Genomic DNA, 19,604 nt, shown 5'->3' on the forward strand with positions numbered 1-19,604 from the left:
TTAGAATACATAGAATGTTAGCAACACCACATAAATCCAAATAAACATTTAGCAGAAACAATATGGATAGCTGGACTGTTCCTAACAAAGTATGAATATAAAGTTATACAAAGCTTATTGGCACAAAGACACTTCCACGGGTATTTAAATAAAGGTCTCCATCCAGAAGTAGCCGATAAACCGAATGGGGGCGGATAAGTATCCGAAAGACTTCTTAAATCCGGCGGGGTGGGGGTAAAGGTTTCATTAAACACACACTTGCCATGTTGTTCCAAATCTTTTATTAAGTTTTGAAGCTTATGGTGAGGGTATGGTAGCAGTAAACAAAATTAAAATACAATCAAAATCCAGCAGGGCAGAGTGATGTTTGAAAAGAGGGATTTATTAAAACATCACTTTAGCGGTCTTGTATAATCTTTCTTAAGCTGAATAATGGACTTTCTAACTCCTGGGGTTCTAGCACTCCATAAGTCATGCAGTAAGCACTTGCAGGGCAGAGCCCTTGAGGGCACTGGCATACATTGACATTAAACATGATTATCACTAAGAAATGAGTACAGAAACATAAAAAAATGCATATTTATAAAAAAAAAAAAAAGCTAAAGGCTTCATGCAGTCAAAGTATAGACTTATATAAAAAGGCATTCTGAATAGTCAACTTTTTGTGAACAGCAACGAAACCGAATACAAGTACATTGTAGTCTGGGATGACACATCAGTCCCAGCCCGTCAGTCAGGCCCACAGTGTCTAAATCTAAAGATTTCTTTTAAGACACAATCAAGCATGTAATAAGAATATTACTATCTGATAACACCACTCAACACAAGTAGCATTTCCAAAGTTGTAACTGTTATTAACTACTTTAAGGTTTTGCAGTCATAGAAGTCCATAGTCACAAAGAGCTCTGTAGATCAAGCAAGTGTTATGGGGACAATTGTCCAAAAAAAGGAGAGGCAGACTTGTGTATTGATTGAAGGGAGGCCCATAGTGTGTTTCTGAAGTGTGTCTGTGTAGGAGAGCAAAGAACTCGCCACTAATGAACGGCTGAGGAGAGGAGGGGACTCGCAAAGACATAATCATAATTACATACCATTAGAGAACTACAGCAGCTGATTAATGGAAATAATAAGGCACGTAAAATAGTAAGGCACATAAAAAAAAGCATGTTTCTCTCCCCCGGATCTCCAGATTGAGCCCACGCTGTGTGTTCCAAGGATTTACTTTGTGTGTCCCGTTAGTTTAACCAATGAACAAGCACTGTGACAGCCTTCCCATGCCAATGACTGCAAGGACTCTACATCTGAAGGGGTGGGGGGGTGGGGGGGGGGGCAGGCTTACAAGTGCAGTGTGGGAGGAAAGAAAGAGACATTTTATATGCATAGCTTGACACTATGTATGCAAGGTGCTGTGGCTATGGTTCTGTTTTGGCTAGTGTGAACTCTTTGATATCAACATCTAGATACATCAGTTGCTTGCATGTATATAGTATCTGTAAGATGACATTATTATATATGGACACAACACGTTTGGCAATATAAGCCAGACCACACACAGTTCAGTGCTGAGTTGAGTATAAGACAATATCATACATTGCTTTGGTGTGCTGAAGGAAAAAAAAAACATCATAATAGGTTCAATGCTGAATTAAGATATTTTCAAGCTATCTGTCACATACATAAAGTAATATGGTGCACATTTCTGAAATGGAAGGACCGTAGCATGTGTTTGTTTAAGACATAATTAACAGAAATTCTAAATACAGTATATCTAAAAAGCTATACAGATACATGCTTTGCTGTGTTATAAGAGTGGTTCAGCTTCTCAGCTGTTTTGAAATGTGACATTGAAAAACACACTGCACAGCACACAGTAGTGACAGATAATGACTTTTAGCAATAATTGAGGGTTGATCAGTGAAGGACAGACTAAGGGAACATTTCTGCCATCAGTCTCCACGTTAAAATTGATACGTTTTAAAGGAACATTGCCCGTTTCTACAGTCAAATAAGAAAAAAATTAAGTTTAAAACTATAATGTTATGCCCACAAGTGTATAGAAAACTAAACCTAGCCGACTGACACAATAGATGTAGCAGGAGGACATTTCCTTAACACACAAGGATCCTCTTATTCTCTTTCGGTTATTGAATTCAACAATAACAAACTTTGCTTATACCAAACTTCACGTATTGTAACACATGAAAATTGCCTGCTGATAATAAAAATAATGTCACATATAAAACGGATGGCAGAAAATGGACGAAGTATGTGTGGATATCTATCAACTTATTTCTCCTGTACAATACAGTTGAGTTGAATAAACCTTCAGAGAGGAATTCTATTGAATGTCAAAAAATGAAGGTCTTCCTTCAAACAACATTACTTTGACCCCCAACGTAAACTGATGCAGAATAACTTCAGGCTAATTGAATGGATTTCCCCTTAGTCTCTCCATCACAGGTTGAGCACCATGGTGGTGGTGAGGCCAGTGCATTGTGAGGCTCTGGCGCCACCTGGTGGGAAGGCTGTCTACTTGCGCCCCACCGTCTCAGCCAGCTTCTTCAGTCTCTTCTTCAGCTCCAGCGGGAACTTCTCATAGCACTTCTTGCACACTGGCTTCATGTCAAACTCCACAAACTTGTTCCTGGAAACAGCAAAAGTATTAATATTAGAAATAGAGCTCATCTCCGTGAGAAGATCGATATAATGCTGTGTTCCATTTGTCTTGTAAGTGTTAATTGGTGACTGGGAATAACATTGAATCCGAGTAAAAAACTAAGTTGAATGATTTCCAGTTCTTGAACAAGTTGTAAAAACAAAATGCTACTGTTTGTTACCGTAGCTTTTGTCTATTGTTAGCGATTGTTAACAGATATAATAATATCATGTTCTAGCAACATAGCAACAGAAGTTGGACATTATCGTTTCTATGGCTGGTTTAATGAGATACAAATAGGACAGAACTGTTAGAGAACAGTGCAAATATCTATGGTTCTCTTTGCTGTAAATGGGTACGGTCGTCTCAAAAATTCGAACTTGGGATACTCTGGACTTGAACAAGCTAACAATACGACTTCAGGGGGCTTACGAGAACAAATGGAATACACCCTAACGTCATAAAGGTCCTTATACTACTTTATGGGCTGGGTACAGAATGATACACAGCTGATGTACTACAGTATTATATATTGCTATTCTGCCTACTGTAGTCTGAACAACTTTTTCATTGTTAAATTCATCATTGTATTGTTCTTGTTTGTATGTCACTTTGGACAAAGGCGCAGGCCTGCCAAATAGACATAACCATAACCATACAGCTGAAGATATTTAGAACAAGTGACTTTCACACTTCAGATCATCGCAGGTAATCAGTTCCAGTATTATATGGAGTTAGATTAAGAGCTCTCTGAGGTATGAGTTCTGGGGTGAGGAGGTCACAAAATGGAGGAGAAAGCATGAGTTCAAGACTAGACAAGACATTAGACAAGACTAGACAAGACACCAGGGGTGGAAATAATCTATCAGCCAATTGCAGATTTCTGGTCAAATTAACCAGCCACTCAATGTTAAAATATGACTTTGCGTCTGAAATCTACCAGCCACTCTCACATTTTACCAGCATTCGGCTGGTGGCTGGTGCTAATTTCCATCCCTGCAAGACAGTAGACAAGACATTAGACAAGACACTAGACTAGACACTGGGGGCCTAAAAGCAAAGGGGTGAAGCAGATGAGGAGAAGTAGGATCATGAGGAGATGAGGATGGAGAGATGGAGAGCGTTTACAGACACATGGCAGCGGCTTTCTTGCGTTTGTCCCGGGCCTCGCGCTCACGGCGGGCCAGCCGACGCTTCAGCTCTTCGGGGAAACGCTCGTAGCAGTGCTTACACACCGGCTTCAGGTCCACCTCCACAAACTTGTCCCTGCATGGCCAACGTACAGGCCAAAAGGGAGGAGTGTGTGTGGGGGGAGGGGGGGCAATTAAATGATAACAAAATCCACAGAGCAAAAGGTGGTAATCAACAAGAAGAGGGGATTAATGATGGTGAAGGTGGAGAGAGAGAGGAAGAGAGGAAAGACAGACACATGTTAGAAGCCTCAGTAAGGACAGACAGACAGGCTAAGAAAGCATTCTAAAAAGCAGAGGAACTGTTTGTCAGTGAGGGTTGTCAAGCCAACCATTTTGCAACATTAGCGTGACTGATACCTCGCCACTGTTTTACTACAGCTTGTTGGTGCAAAGATATTCAATGGCGCTGTCAGCAGGAGGCAATATGCTGACATATTTAGAACTGAGATGTTTAGGGTGTCCCTCCTACACCTCAAGGTAATTTATCTAGCGGTTGAATGTGTGAAACCAAAACCTCAACTACAGTTCCAACACTCTGTCCACTCACTGTGTGAGTCAACCAGGCGATGAGCACTGGGTGAGTGGGTGAGTCTGGGTGTGCCTGACTGCATGTCGGGAATTGGGAGGGGAGATGACAGTGCTGTTAATCACATTCAAGTCCAGGAAGTGATGGGAGTCTTGCTGACAGCGGTCACTGCACAGTTCATCCAATATCACACACATATGGCATATGGAGTTGGAGCTCACTGGAGCATCAGTTTTATGCATGTTGTGTGTGTTGTCTTGACTGTCAAGTGTCAATGAGTGTGTGTCTGTGTGTCTGTGTGTCTGTGTGTCTGTGTGTCTGTGTGTCTGTGTGTCTGTGTGTCTGTGTGTCTGTGTGTCTGTGTGTCTGTGTGTCTGTGTGTCTGTGTGTCTGTGTGTCTGTGTGTCTGTGTACTCACTTGAGGGTAAGCTTGGTGTTGCAAGTGGAACACGAGAAGCAGTTGACACACCAAGCCTTGTTCAGAGCAGAGACCACTGAAAGGGAACACATTAGTCAACAGTACATACGCAACACCACACTCACTGCCACACAAAACTGACATTACAGCATGCAAACACAGTCTCTCATGGCTGCTCAATGTGTGTTACAGGTACTAAATATTACCAGGCCAGACATCACATAGGCATCTGCCATCATCTATCCAGAGCAACACCACAACAGCTATTCACGTGATTCACAATCAACTCACCGTCACCCTCAATCACACGGTTGCAGTGGTAGCACACATCACCAAAGAGCTACAGAGAGAGAGAGAAAAAAACATCACTCAGTAACAGGGTAGATCATGCCCGTCACAAAAACAGACACAGACAAATGTAAACACGGTCATGCTAACCCTAACATGTGTAATCCCCAGGTGGGGAATCATGCCACATTCCTGTCATGCACTTGAGTCATCCCAAGTGGTGCAGCATGATGCAGCATACTCAACTATATCGGCTCATGAGACATTGACATTTGGGCCTGCTAATATTACGGTACACAAAATGGCAGCTATAACATAAAACCATGTTTAAGCTTTCATATATACCTACCTTTATGGAGTAACACCCCTCCTTCCAAGGCATATAACACTCAATAGTAACACAGGGCAAGTAAGACAGCCATCTTGCACTTGAATGTTTAAAGTTCTATACGCTAAAGTGGTGTTGTTTTACCTGGTTGTAGTGAGTCTCGCAGTAGGCCAGTCCTTTCCTCTCATAATGGCGATGACCGAGGAATGGCTTCTCACACTTAGCACACACAAAATGCTGCAAGCACACACAGACATACACTTTACAAACCCATCTAAAGCAGACATGGTATGGAGAACAGTTTTACCTTGGTTTTGTTGTACATTATAAGGAAAGTTTGGTGCATGGCTACGAAACTACTGTGAACCTGAAACACGGTCGTTTCTTCCTTCAGATGCAAATCAGATCCTCTGAGATGACTACTACCGTAAAAAACGGGCAAATCTGAACAAAGGCAGAGCTCAAACCATCCCTCTGTTCACCGACCTCCTCCACATGTTACCCTTCCACTTTGAGGTGGGAGATTCAGGTAGAAGTTTCTGGAGCCTGTTGTGAGTGGTATTTGGCTGCAAGGCAGCCAATCAGCATAAATCTCACTTCATTACTCACGTGGGTGCCAGATTATCATGAGGGGGCCCTAGATTTCTGCTAAATTGGGCTATTTTATACCCGACCCTAATTATAGTGTTGTAAATGGGCTTGTAAAATAGCATCTAAGCATTTTCTTGAAAGACCAAAGTCACATGTCATCTATGTTAACATAACTAAGGTAAAATAGTCTGTTCATCCATTCTATGCCATCCTAAGACCCAATCCATTTCCATCTTCCAGTGACTGAAAACAGCAAAAAAACACAGCAGAGTGGCAGCAATCTCGCTTGACCAAGCAGAACACTCCGTACACACACACACACACACACACACACAGGCATTTTCGGTCCACATCAGTGAGTTTCCCGTCTCACCATGTCAAAGTGCCTTTCACAGTAGGCGTGGCCCTGCCGCTCGTAATACGGCTGGCCTTGATAGGGCCTCTCGCACCACGCGCACACAAAGTGCTACCATGGCAACGGCGGCAGAGTGGGGGGAGAGAGGGAGGAATGCAAGGAGGACAGGAGGACAGGAGTCAAGGAAGAGTGAAAAACAAAAGAGGGGAGGATGAGGATGAAGAAGAGATTTGAGGTAAACAGATGAAAGGAAATAGAGGAACAGGGAGGGAATTACTGAAATGAACATGCAGGATGAAAAGAGTTAATGAAACATGAGGATGAATATAGTCAATAAAAACAGGAAAAGAGTAGGGGGGAGAACGGATAATTCAGATGATAAAACAATAACATTTATCATTTAGTGAGTACTGTATTTACGGTAACATTCTGACTGGAAGCATCTCAGAATGTACCAACTAGATTATGTGACCACAAATAGGTGTTTCGGGAAGTCAGGATCTAAAAATGGAGTACTTAAAAATGGTTAGCAGAGAGTAATGACACATGAACCCTCAAAGTGCCATTAAATATTATGGCTCGTTAACGACTAAGGTTATTTCACCACCTGCAGAGACGATCGCATCATTAAAACTACATCAACAGGAAATTAACTTACATCTGATGTTAGATTTGATATTTACAGAAATTACAGCTGCACACAGTAAAGCAGCAACAATAAGAACAAAAAAAAAGACACCCTGATGAAGTGTGCACAAGGAACAAACCTCCACGTGCCACTGCTTCCCCATGGCGTTGACGACACGGCCTTCGATTGGCCTCCTGCATGCTCCACAGATGGGCACGCCCATTTTATCGTGACAGGGCAGGCAGTACAGTTCACCCTTCAGCTCACGGGCATCAGAAGTCAGCTCCTTACTGTAACATACACACACACACACACACACACACACACACACACACACACACACACAATTAGGATCTTGTGGTAGCTTAAAACACTTAATGAACAGGAGCAGATGTCTCCTTTTAGCTGCACCAACAGGCAGTCAGTCAGTCACACACACACACACGATTAGGTCCGTGACACAATCAAAACACTCAATATCTGGATAGGATTGCAGCAGAATGGCAACAGGCTGACTCCAACTGACCCGCAGTTGTTGCAGTTGAAGTGGTCAGGGTGGTAGGGGTCATTCTTGAAGATGAGCGGGTTGTCTTCGATGATGGCATGACACTTCTGGCAGATGTATTTTCCCAGGCCACGCGCCTTCTCACGGTTATGACACGGTCGGCAAAGGTGACTGCAGCACACAAATACACATCCACACACACACAACGTTAGGATGAACTGGGATGACCTCTAACTTCCATTGGCTTTCAGTTAATAACATACGAGCTGAACACTAATAATTTTGTCTATGGCCTCTGTTAAAGACTCACAGGTTAGATATCCAATATTACACAAGACTGTTACTTCATATCTGTTCACAGCCATAATACGTGACTTCAGAACATGACTTCATGCTGAAATTTGTAATTTTACATAAATGCAAATATGGGGTAGCAGTATCACAGAGGAGTTTAAAACCCTTGCGCTGTGAGACCCAGACTGTATTGTTCCACTGCCAGCTGTGTTGTTGATGCAATGACAAGTGTGCAGCTGAGCTTCCCTATTCATTTCTCTCTTGGCTCAGACTGCCTACAAGGTCTGACACAGCAGCTAAAGCGAGTGGAAACATTAGTAATACATATTGTAACAAATATTGTAATAAAGACTTGTAATATATATATATATTTTTTTTTAAAATCATGTCTGGACATGCTTTGTCAAAAGAAATAGAGAAGTAGCAATGGCTTGACTTCCACAATATTCTTACTTACTATGTTTGCCCCCACAATGCAATGCAAATGCACTAAAATGTCTTGTCTACAATAGAAAATGAGTTTAGCTGGGAATGCAATGGTTAGGCCATGGATCCAATTACTACAGGGCAACAATACTGATGGAACTGATACAAGATGTGGCAACCAGAGCCATATAGGGCAACTAAAAAATGCTAAACTAATGCCAGAATTCAACTGTGATGAAGAGAACTCATTATACTTGTAGAACTCTAGCACATCGTTTCAAATAATAAGCAGTAATATATTGTGATAGCAGTCTCAATATTTAATAGCCACACCTTGAAATTTTACCAGAACTGAAAAAAAAAAACAATTGACTAAAACAGTGACTGAATAAGCCTGTCTTGACAATTCATGCAGCACATGCGATAGAGTGCACAGTACTATCATAACCTATAAATAGATTCCAGATGGCCTCTGCCCCCACTCTAATAACCAGCCCCTGCCTCTGGAATGAAACTGATCATTATCAAGACATCCTCACCAGACTGCCCCCACTGAGAACTCACCGGCCAGCGTTCTTAACGAATCCCACATCAGCCAGCACGGCCTGGCAGATGTCACAGCAGAAGCAGTCCGGGTGCCAGCTGTTGTTCATGGCCTTGATCACCCGGCCAATGATAAACTCTCCTGCACATCGACACATCACACATTAAAATGCAACCCAGCACACCAAAGCACATCACTGAAACTGTCAGAGGCATACCTGTACTGTTAGTAGTACACAACAAACTGAGACTGCCGCATCGAGACATCTGTGTGCCTTAACATCCAGTGGCCTGTAACTTTTTCTGTATATTAATAGTTTACCACTAAATCAAATTATATGTGTGTTCTCCTTCTGAACATGAGATCATGCCACAGAGTTGAGGTCCGGTTGAGACAGTGGGACGCCTGCCAAGTTATTCAACTATGACCTTGTGACGGCAGCACCAACAGCGGAAACATCTGACTTGACGGTTCACGCGTGTCAGAACTTTACTGGACAGAAGAAGGCATTCAACTTATTTTTTGGGGGGTCCATTCATTATTAACTGACCTACATTACTGAGCAGTGCATTGTGAATGGTTCGATGAAATTACATTTCTGAGAAGTTCTGGAACTTTTTACCCCTTCAAAATTCACGCCTCCATTAGCACATTTTCAGGGTTAATGGAAACGCTACTGTTACAGTGAGGGGCCGTGAGGCCCGCAACCAGAAGCTCAAAGAATGCAGGAGGTGGGAGTAATTAGAAGACCTGCCTGATAACACCCAATCCAAAAAGCTGTGATGGAACTGACTTTTGTCCTTCTTTGTCCCCAAAGTCTTTTTATCTGAATATAGTCATTTTCAGAGTGAAGTTTGCTTTCCAGCTTCAAGGAAGATCAAATGCACCAACTAAATATTTATACAACTTAATCTTCTTCCCTACTACACACACACACACACACACACACACACACACACACACACACACACACACAAGGTGGTAGCCAAACTGCTCAATAGCTCACTGTAATGGCAAAAGAGAAACATTTTCCAGAAATTGAAAAATCTAAAAACATTTTGGAACAGTACAACACGTACTACTAGGTTGTACATTTTGAAGTTCAGTTGGAAAACTTGAGCACTCACTCACCGCACTGGTGACAACAAGGAGCAAACAGCATCTGGAAATCATGCTCACAGTACTTCCTGCCTTCAAACTACGGAGAGAGAAGAGAGATATTAGAAATAGCAGATTTGTTGTGAAACAAAATAATACAATACAATGTGCCTTATGCACGGAGGGCTCTTTAGCCAGCTCATATATTTCCGGTAGCGCATCAGCTATGTTGTAACGGCATCTTCTGTTACATTTTGCTCTTTCTACAGTATGTTCCCTCTGACACTGACTATCTCATTAATGCCCAATAAGGCAACTCTTTATACTGTACAACTTTGACACGCGCATAAATCCTTCTGCATCGTAACATGCTCATTCATGAGGTGCAACACCCAACCGAGTCCGCATGCTATGTAGACAGGTACGCTAATTAGACCTACCGTTACAACACACCTCACGCTCCATCAAAAATAGATGAACTGACTAAAGAGCCTTCCGTTCATAAACCAATTTACCTTCAGCATATGTGCATATCTGGATTCAGTAAATGCTGCTGAGCTACAACAGCTGGGCTCACAACTGTTGTGCTATTTAGATTTATATTTTATATTATATTTATATATATATTTTTTTTAATTTCATTAGAGCCTCACACAATCAAATGATGAAGCACTGCACTGGCACAGTAAAGTTCTTCTGAGGAAGTTTTAGTCTCACCTCATAGAAGAGGCCTTCAGGAAACTGCTGGAAACACTGGGCGCAGACGAAGCACTGCTCATGGTAGAGCTCCCCGTTGCTGTTCACTATCTTCTCAGCCGGAGCAAACCCAGCCTTGCAGCGTTCACACGCCGCATTCGCCAAGGCACTGGCCATGTTACTGGGAAAACAGATGACGGATAACTTAAGTAAGGGACATTTAGGTCACAATTATAAAAAATCATCCTCGACATGATTACACATTATATGTTGTATGTTGTATGTTGTATGTTGCATGTTGTGTGTGATGTGTAATGTGTAATGTGTAATGTGTAATGTGTAATGTGCAATGTGCAATGTGCGATGTGTGATGTGTGATGTGTGATGTGTGTGATGTGTGATGTGAACATCAAATGCTGCTCTTTTATGGAATGTTGATTGATGATGTGTGAAGAAGAATATCCTTATAGGACAATAAAGACTCTATCTATACCTATGATATTATAGCCATAGTAATGCAATCACAGTGAGGCGATGAAATTATGCTTAGCTGTAGGTTAAGGTTACAACACACACATTGGGTTACGGGGTAATGTCCCATTAAGCCTGTAAACACTTCAAATGGACAACCATAGCACATCACATCACAAGAAAAATCTACACTGTAATCATACCATGAGAAGCTGAGCTACAGCAATCACCTGGGTATGTGTATGATAGAACAGATAAACATCTAGGCCTACCATGGCAACTGATTTTGATCTACACCAACAGACTGATTACATTTGCAAATAAGGCCTATTCTTATTCGATTCAAAATGTACATGTGACAGATGACAGAACAGATAAAGAACAACATCTACCAATGAAATGTATTTGAATCATGCACATACAAAGGGACTCATAAGTTCATAAGTTGCACAAAAAGCATATGAAATCTGGCCTTAGAAAATACATAATAATCTGGCCGTCATCAAATACACTGCAGCAAAGTGGCCTGCTGTCTGTGGATGGAGAAGAAAGCTCTAGCCCCACCCAATGACTCAGAGTGCCCTTGCAGAGGTTAAAAGATTTGTCAGGCCACAGACATACCCACACAAGTTGTCTTTGCACTAGCCTTGGTAACATCACACCAATTGACAGATAACGCCTGTGACAACAGAAAACAACAGACCCTGCACCACTAACTAGATCAACATATATGTGTAAGTAGCCTAGGTTTACAAATAAATCTATTTATCACCTGTGAATGCAGAGGGAGTGTTGCATTTGGTGCACATCAGAGCAGATTCTTTTTTACTACCATACGGTATAAATGTTTTAGGCAGGTTAAACGCTTTGACGAATATTTTGTATTAGGCATCAATAAGTGAAAAGAGAGAGTGAAAATCAAACAGTGATGCAAATGAAATAATAAAAGCTCTGATATCTCAGCTGCATGTGTATGACTCACACAAGCGTGTACTACACACACAAACACACACCAAAAATGGAGGCCACACTCAGTGCTAGAGTCCAGCCAGCATTAATCACCCTTTTGCTCTCGACTTCCCTTTAACAGTTAACACACTGTCAGATATGAATCATACACCCTTCTCCTGCACGTAGACATATCATCCCTATGACATCATAAGTGAAGGACTAGCCTATATAGGGGACAGAGTGAGAGTGTTGAACACTGTAGCCACGGAAACAGTGCGCCTACACTAGTCCTCCTGGGTCTCCTAATTTGGGCAAGATGGCCGTCATTATGCGCAGCGTGTCCAGCAGTAGTGTTCACAGCATACCACAGCACAGTTTACACATCAGCCAGAACAAGATGTGGGAGATAGCAAGGGAGAGGGATTTACCCTCTCACAAACACACACACACACACACACACACACACACACACACACACACATGTGTAAAAGGACACTCAAAAGACAAGTTTAAAGACCACTTCTAGTGAAAATCAAGTTTTTAAACTTTTAAACAACTCCGAATAATGCCTCATTTTACAAGACCTGTCATGAGCGAAACTAGCAGTCAAGATCATCCCGAGGATTTCTGCTTTGGCTCTTGGTCTCGACCAATGACAGCCCAGATCGGCCAACTCAGGCATCCGTTCATTAGTGCGTCATAAGGGTACAGATTACAGAACCAATCCTGGTAATGTACCTTAGAATGCGACAACTCTAGGCCATGAGGGGCATATTTCATAAAAACAACTTCTGAATGTATGCTTTAGAAGAACAGAGAAGAGATTACAGGGATGACATAAAGCACTGGAGTCTGTCTTTAATGTCAACACTGAAGTGCAAGATGTGCAACCTTACAGCTTGACACCTGGATGGTTAAATGCTGAGCTCCATTCTTAAAGAAACAGCTGTTGTCTGTTGACTGTCCTGGTCTAAACAACCCCCTTCTACAGAGCCTTCTAGCAGTAAAACAAACTGTTACTCACATGAAAGTAGTGCAATTAAACTTTCAGAGGCACCAATTTTAGCCATGGCAAATCAATTGTCAATGTCTAACTGATTCACTGTATTTAATAGATTTTTCCACCAAGTGAGTGACTGGACATGTGGAGAATCTGAACACGGAGTAGCAGCTAGGTCTAAATAAAGGATGGATGCGGGACAGTGTTCCACAGGAAATGGGTTATTTCCATGAGTTCCCAGAGGAAGCACATCTGAAATCCTCCCAGAGTCATCAAGTATGTCAGGAATGTTCACGTTCGTTAACGCATATTTTCCCTTGTCTTTTGTATTCTGCAGAACCATCTCTGTATGCCAGAGCGGACAGCCTAAAACATTTAACATTAAACCTTTCAACTTCGAGCAACATTTGCTTTTTCGTGCAGACATTGACGTCAGTGTTCTCAACTTTACTAACGTTAGCACTGTTTGGGTGTAACCCTGTAACTTAGGACACACAACTTTCTAACTCACAAGCTAAATCAACTGACAAAGTAGACACAGCAAGTCAACGCCTGATATCGTTACATCTTCGACAGTGAGATTAAATACAATACTTCTAAACAAGTTAAATGCCCTGTCTATTTGCGGTCGTAAACTAACGATAGCCCCTTCGTTGGTATATCTTAATCGTTGATTCACACTGATTATATTTATGTTAGCACATATGCTAGACAAGGGTGTCGTAATTAATGTATTTGCTACAGAGTTACAACGAGATTTAATATGGTTTAGATTAGTCGGATAACGAGAATGTTAACGTACAGGGGACATGTCTCTGAATGGTAACGCTAGTTTAGTCTAAATGGCCCAAACTGTCGAGCTAGCTAATTATTTGGCTACCTAGCTAGGCTACATTTGCTACGCTAGTGTTATCTCGGATAGATGCACACCAAATGTTTCGCTAGTTGGCAGTAAGATTGTCTGTCTTCACAACAATAACTCTTACCTGCCCGTCATTTCTGCAACCCCCAGCATCCCCTTCTAACAACAACTTCAGAAAAGGTTTTGGCGAGTCAACTCTCAGTCCGGTTGTTTTAAGTTTAAGCGAAAAGATAAACAGGGTTTCCTATGTGACTTTTCTCCCTCGTCTTCGAGGTTGTGGAGGAACCACCCGGTTTAAGGGAGTGTCAACAAGTTGTTCTTCTTCCGAATTAGGGACAGTGTCTCTCTCTCTCTCTTATCATGTCACGCCCCTCCGCCCATCATCTTATGTGATTTATGATTCTTTTCGAATACTTAATGATCTATGTATCTGCATTATCATTAGCGGAGTATGAAAATACAGGATGCAATCAAGTTTGTGAAAAAATATTGCCTAAGCCCTAAGGCATATAGCCATGATCCCTAAACTTGACCTACACATTGCCAGTTTCTTGTCCACGTTCCTCATTTCGGCTGAGTCCCACTGTGCCCCATGATAGGCTGTTTTCCTTTCTCCTTTAATTCTGGAGAAACGAATAACATTGCTGTTGTCTTGCATAGCCTACTATGGTAGCAAAGAACCTTCATACTTGAGGGAAAAAATAGGGAAGTTACCTAGTGAAATGAGCACACATTTTAGTAAAACTTTCGATACACCTGTTAGGCCTAGGCAATTATGAAGCTACTGGAGGCACTACAATTCATTTAAACATATGAAAGTAGCGCATGCAGCAGTGGTGGATGAACTGGTCAAAACAAGGTCAAATTATTTAATATATATTTATTTATTATTTACTAGTAGTAGTAGCCTAGCCTACTAGTTGTAGTAGCCTAGTAGCCTTGTTTGCACTGACTAGTGATTTGGATTGGGCGGGTGGACCTGGTAGTGTTTGGACCCCTTCTCTAAGCATATCAGGATGCGCTTTTTGCACTGACCATATACTGTACCTCTTGGAATACGTTTTCTTAGAGGCAGACATTAGAATAAGGCCTGATGGTAGGTGCCAATTTGTGTTTGTGAATTCATAACGTTCTAATGAATGTGATACTGTTACCACTAGATGGCACTCATGACAGTGGTATACAAACTTTATTCAGACGGTTGCACCATCTTGCAAACATACAGTATTTTCAGGAAATCTAGTCAACCTTTTGTGTCAGTTAGAGGTTCATGTTTGTCTCATTTGTCTCCCCAACCAATTACCTGACCTCCTAGTGAGAGAGCTCCAATTGTTATGGCAGGGATCTCAGGCAAGCACTTTCCCGATTCAATAAATTGAGTCATTTGAATTGAAAACAAATAAGACGCCAAGGTCAAAATGTAATCTGAAGATGCATATTAACTTCAACGTCAAGTTAGACAGATTATAAATAGCTCTGTAACATGGCCGAGCAAGTACTGCTACAAGTTTTCTTTAAAAAAAGATGTAATAGGCTAATTGTTTCTCTCTACAGTAGGCCTATAGTTGCAAAGGACTCATAAAGGCAAGCACAGATGGGTGAGTTTTTCCCAATTGTTTGTAGACTCAGAAGAACAGATGATGTCAGGGCTTTCAGTATCACTCTAGCCACACTGATTGTTTTTGCTGATCTTTCCACTGCGTGCATTTTGCTATAATGTTTTTTGTCCTTGTTCTTGGCGGGATTTTTCCTCTTCATTTGTCTGATGTGCATTGCATTATTGTTATGTTGTTATGGTGATGCATGGTGTGGATGTGTGTTCCTTGTGCTTTTTTCTATTATCCACGGGTCTTCCTGGCTGATATTATAGTAGGAAAAGATTTGTTTTTATTTCCCCTCCTAGCAGCCGTCTGTATTGTGCATGGATATTGCATATAACATGTGTGTTTGTTGGTGTGTTTACAGTGACAGGTAGTAGGGTTCATTGTAAAGCACAGTTTGTCAACCTGTCTCTGGGAATCAAATAATGTTACTGTGTAATACACTCTATCATTTTTCTAGAGACAAATAGGCTACATGCAGGATGCCAGATGTGTTCATAAGCCTCCAGTGGGTGGCGACTACACCAAAGAAAACCAGACTCAATCTGAGGATAGCTTTTTTTGAAACCCTTTGCTCAGATTGAATTACCCTGTAGACTAAATTATTAATTAAATAAATGCAATTGATTTGACTAAATCAGAGTGTCAGTTTGTAGACCCTGTAATTTCATAGATTCCTCGGCTGTCCATCGTGGCCCTCAGGATCTTCTTCTCTATCATTACACTCACTGATTTTTCCTCATGGATAGTTGTGTGTCTGCGAGCTGGTTAACTTCCTAGGTGCAATTTCCAATTTGTCAGTTATATATCCAATTAAACTCATGGCTATCCATGTATGTAATGAAATAAAAAATAATAGTGAAAAAAAAAATAGTAATGAACTAAACCATTTGTACCCCCTGATGGCATTCTACCATTAACAGATTGTAATTTCTAGACTATATTGTGAATCCCCTGGAGTTTCAGTGCTATCAAATGAGATGCCACTCGCATGTTTTCTGTATGTTGTCAGTGTTCCATAGAGTGCATTTCCCCACAGTTCTAAAGAGCAATACATACAGTACATTAGCCTACAGTTGAAGCAGTGAAGCTGATTTATTGTGGAGCATTTAAGACTGAAGTGACATTGCCTCTCCATACTGACAGATCAGCACCGCAATTTGGGCTCAGAACAGTCTGTAATTTTATTGTCCAACAGTGAACTCCATGATGGTTACGTAACACAAAAAAAAGTACAAATTGAAAAAAAGACCCAGTCAGAACAAAGCCTTTTTATTGTCTTGTTAGAGGAGTATGTATATGAGATGTCAGTGGGGTTTTTATTTTATTTATTTATTTATTCATTTTAAAACTGTCGACATGCATCACTATGTGTTCCTCTCTTCTCCAAGACAGCAGATAATTAGTGAGCAGAAGCTCTGAGCTGTGTGTTTTAGGCTGATGCACTGCCTCGTACTTCTCTATGCTCTTTGAGAACTCGTCCATTATACTGTGTATTGTACCAGCACCGGTTTATTGTTCTTGAAATTAAAGTTTCAAGTTACAACAACATTAAAACTTAAACGTGTGATGTACCCTTTGAAACTTGCAGTACAAAAATTGTTCATTGTTCATCGGCACCATGTCATTGTTATCTTGTGCAAGTGCTAGTCTGTGAATCATTAGATTGAGGTAAGTACCTTTCTCAGATGATCCTGTAACCTTTCAAGGCTTTGACTGTGCCATAGATAGTACATGGGTGATCCTACTGTGGATATGTATGGAACATTCTCCTTGGCATAAACACTTGACAGTGACAAGTAATTATGATTTCTAATTAATATTAATAGATACATAAAGCACTCAAATTACCTAGGGATAGGGAAAAAATGGAAACATCATGTCATGCAAACGAATCATTTTAAAGGTCACTATTCATTGAGAACCTTACATTTGTCTCTGTCAGTATATGAAAGTTGTATCTTATCTTTTTCATTCTTTTTATTGTGGATCCGAACAAAAAATAGTATGTTCCACACAGAAGGAGTGGGACATTAGTCCATTAGAGTGAAGGTCTGAATCTGGAAAGTCTTTTTTTCTAGGCCTTAAAGGAACATGCCGACTTTTTGGGACTTAAGCTTCTTCTGTCTTCCCCAGAGTTAGAGAGGCTAATACATACCCTTCTCATCATGTGTATGTAAGCATAAATCTACTTGTAACTAGGTTTTCATCCAGGCAAAGCACTTGGAGCTTGAAGAAGTAACACCAGAGCGTTACAGGTGCTGCTTGCAAATCACTCCGCCCAAGTGCATCGCCTGAATATGAATATACCATGTGTGCACTTAGAAAATATTTGATATTGGTATTTGTACACATTATAACAATACAAATCACAACATGATTATAGGAAAATGTTGGAGTTCTTTTGTCACAATCGGGAGGTGTTGGACTCACTTTGAGGCACCCATGCTAAGCTAGGCTAGCGGTCGGTGCATCAGAGAGAGAAACTTCATGCATGGAGATGAGAAGGGCATGCATTGACATATCTAACTCTGGAGAATGCAGTGAATAAGCGTTGTGTGGAATGTGTGTTCCATTATAAAAACTGAGGGAAAGTCTATGAAAAGTTTGGAAGTTAAAAAAAAAACACTGGTGGCCCCAGCTGTGGCGCAACTGGCTGGGGTACCTGCACAGTACGCCAGCGACCCTGGTTCGATTCCCACCCTGTGGTCCTTTGCAGATCTCACCCCTACTCTCTCTCCCATTCACTTCCTGTCACTCTCCATTGTCTCTGTCATTAAAGGCATAAAAAGCCCCCCAAAAAAATTATAATAAAAAAACACTGGTAGTCTAGACAAAAAAGCTGCTAACAATATCAAAGTTCAAAGGTCAAGATCCCAACAGTACCAGTAGCCTATCCTTAAAGAACAAATAATCTGGAAAACGTTTAGAAAGCCAGAACAAAATACCAGCACCAATGTGAACAACAAACCGTATGTGCCTCGAAACAAAAGCAGTTGTTCGAGTGAGCTGCCTAAGACAAATTCACTCTGGTGCCCTGTGATTTTTCAGCGTAATCACAGTGAGTCAGAGAGTCTCATCAGCAAAGAGCATCTCCTTCCTCGCTGTGCCAGATTACCAAGAATAATTGCTGTTATTTTATTCTGTGTGTCTCTGATTATTCTTTTTTTCTCAATTCAGTCTCAATTCACCTTCCAACATCAAGCAGCTGGTAAATTCATGCTAGCCTCGATCTAAGCAAGATGTCTGAGCAACACAGAGATGCACAGCAGCCTTTCTATTTAATGATGTCATTTTTTATTTAGGTTTGGACTCTCTTAGACTAAGTATGTGTGTAATGCATGTGTGTGAGAGAGAAAGAGAGTGAGTGTCTGAGAGAAAGATAGAGGGAGAGTACATTTAGCACCCAAGCAGTGAACTGAAACTTGGATGACACTTGGTTGTGAAGCCACAGATCGTTCCATCTCATTGCAAATTTACCACAGCTTAGTCGACCATACGTCACCTCACACCACCTTGTCTGGCCTCCACACTCAACAGAATCAGAGTTAAATTCGACAGTTTAAGATTTTCTTGGAAGCGTAAGAACATGATCAATCCCATCCCATTGGGGTTCTGTCTTGTGTGCTCACCAATGGCTCTTCAATGCTACTAATGAGTACACTGAGTATCTTTCGCAAAAGTATTCACAGATGGACAATGGACACACAGAACCACCAACAGTGAAGGGGCTGTTGATTCTAAATCAAATGTATGGCTCCAAGTAAACAATATAAAAAAGTGTACCTCTCTATGTGATTGTATTCTTACCTGAAGTGGGTCAACACTTCTTCCAGTGCCAAGTTGTCTTTTATGTCATTTGAGTTCCATCAGTCCAGCCGACGGCATGAAACAAGAGGAAAACCCCTTACATTCAAGGGGTGAATTTCAACTGATTGAATTCTAACTTTGGACAAAATCTCCCTCCATCTTCAATGCGAAAAGCCTCTTCCATCTTCAACACATCTTGTACCTGTGAAATCTGAAATGATTACGCCCCACAACACAGAGGTATATATGTCCCCCTCGTTTACTACAAAGGTTTGTGAATGTCTCCTTGCCTCTGTTAAAAGGCTGGGCACAATCATTCAAATGCACTGGTTCAGTATGAATATCAATAGACAGGGCTATTGT

At 41.2% G+C, this 19,604-nt stretch overlaps 1 protein-coding gene across 1 annotated transcript; it reads right to left on the reverse strand.

The window, feature by feature from the left end:
* Positions 1–264: 264 nt before the first annotated feature.
* lims1 (LIM and senescent cell antigen-like domains 1) lies at positions 265–14,132 on the reverse strand. Its single transcript, XM_062527603.1, has 10 exons — positions 13,955–14,132; positions 10,568–10,727; positions 9,884–9,950; positions 8,773–8,893; positions 7,510–7,659; positions 7,123–7,273; positions 5,554–5,646; positions 5,085–5,133; positions 4,794–4,869; positions 265–2,644 (listed from the first exon to the last, which is right to left on the reverse strand). Exons 1-10 carry the CDS (start codon positions 13,981–13,983, stop codon positions 2,530–2,532), a joined length of 1,011 nt encoding a protein of 336 aa, XP_062383587.1. The 5' UTR covers positions 13,984–14,132; the 3' UTR covers positions 265–2,529.
* Positions 14,133–19,604: the final 5,472 nt, after the last annotated feature.

This window comes from Sardina pilchardus, chromosome 23 (assembly GCF_963854185.1).
Source record: "Sardina pilchardus chromosome 23, fSarPil1.1, whole genome shotgun sequence".
Lineage (NCBI taxonomy): Eukaryota > Metazoa > Chordata > Actinopteri > Clupeiformes > Clupeidae > Sardina > Sardina pilchardus.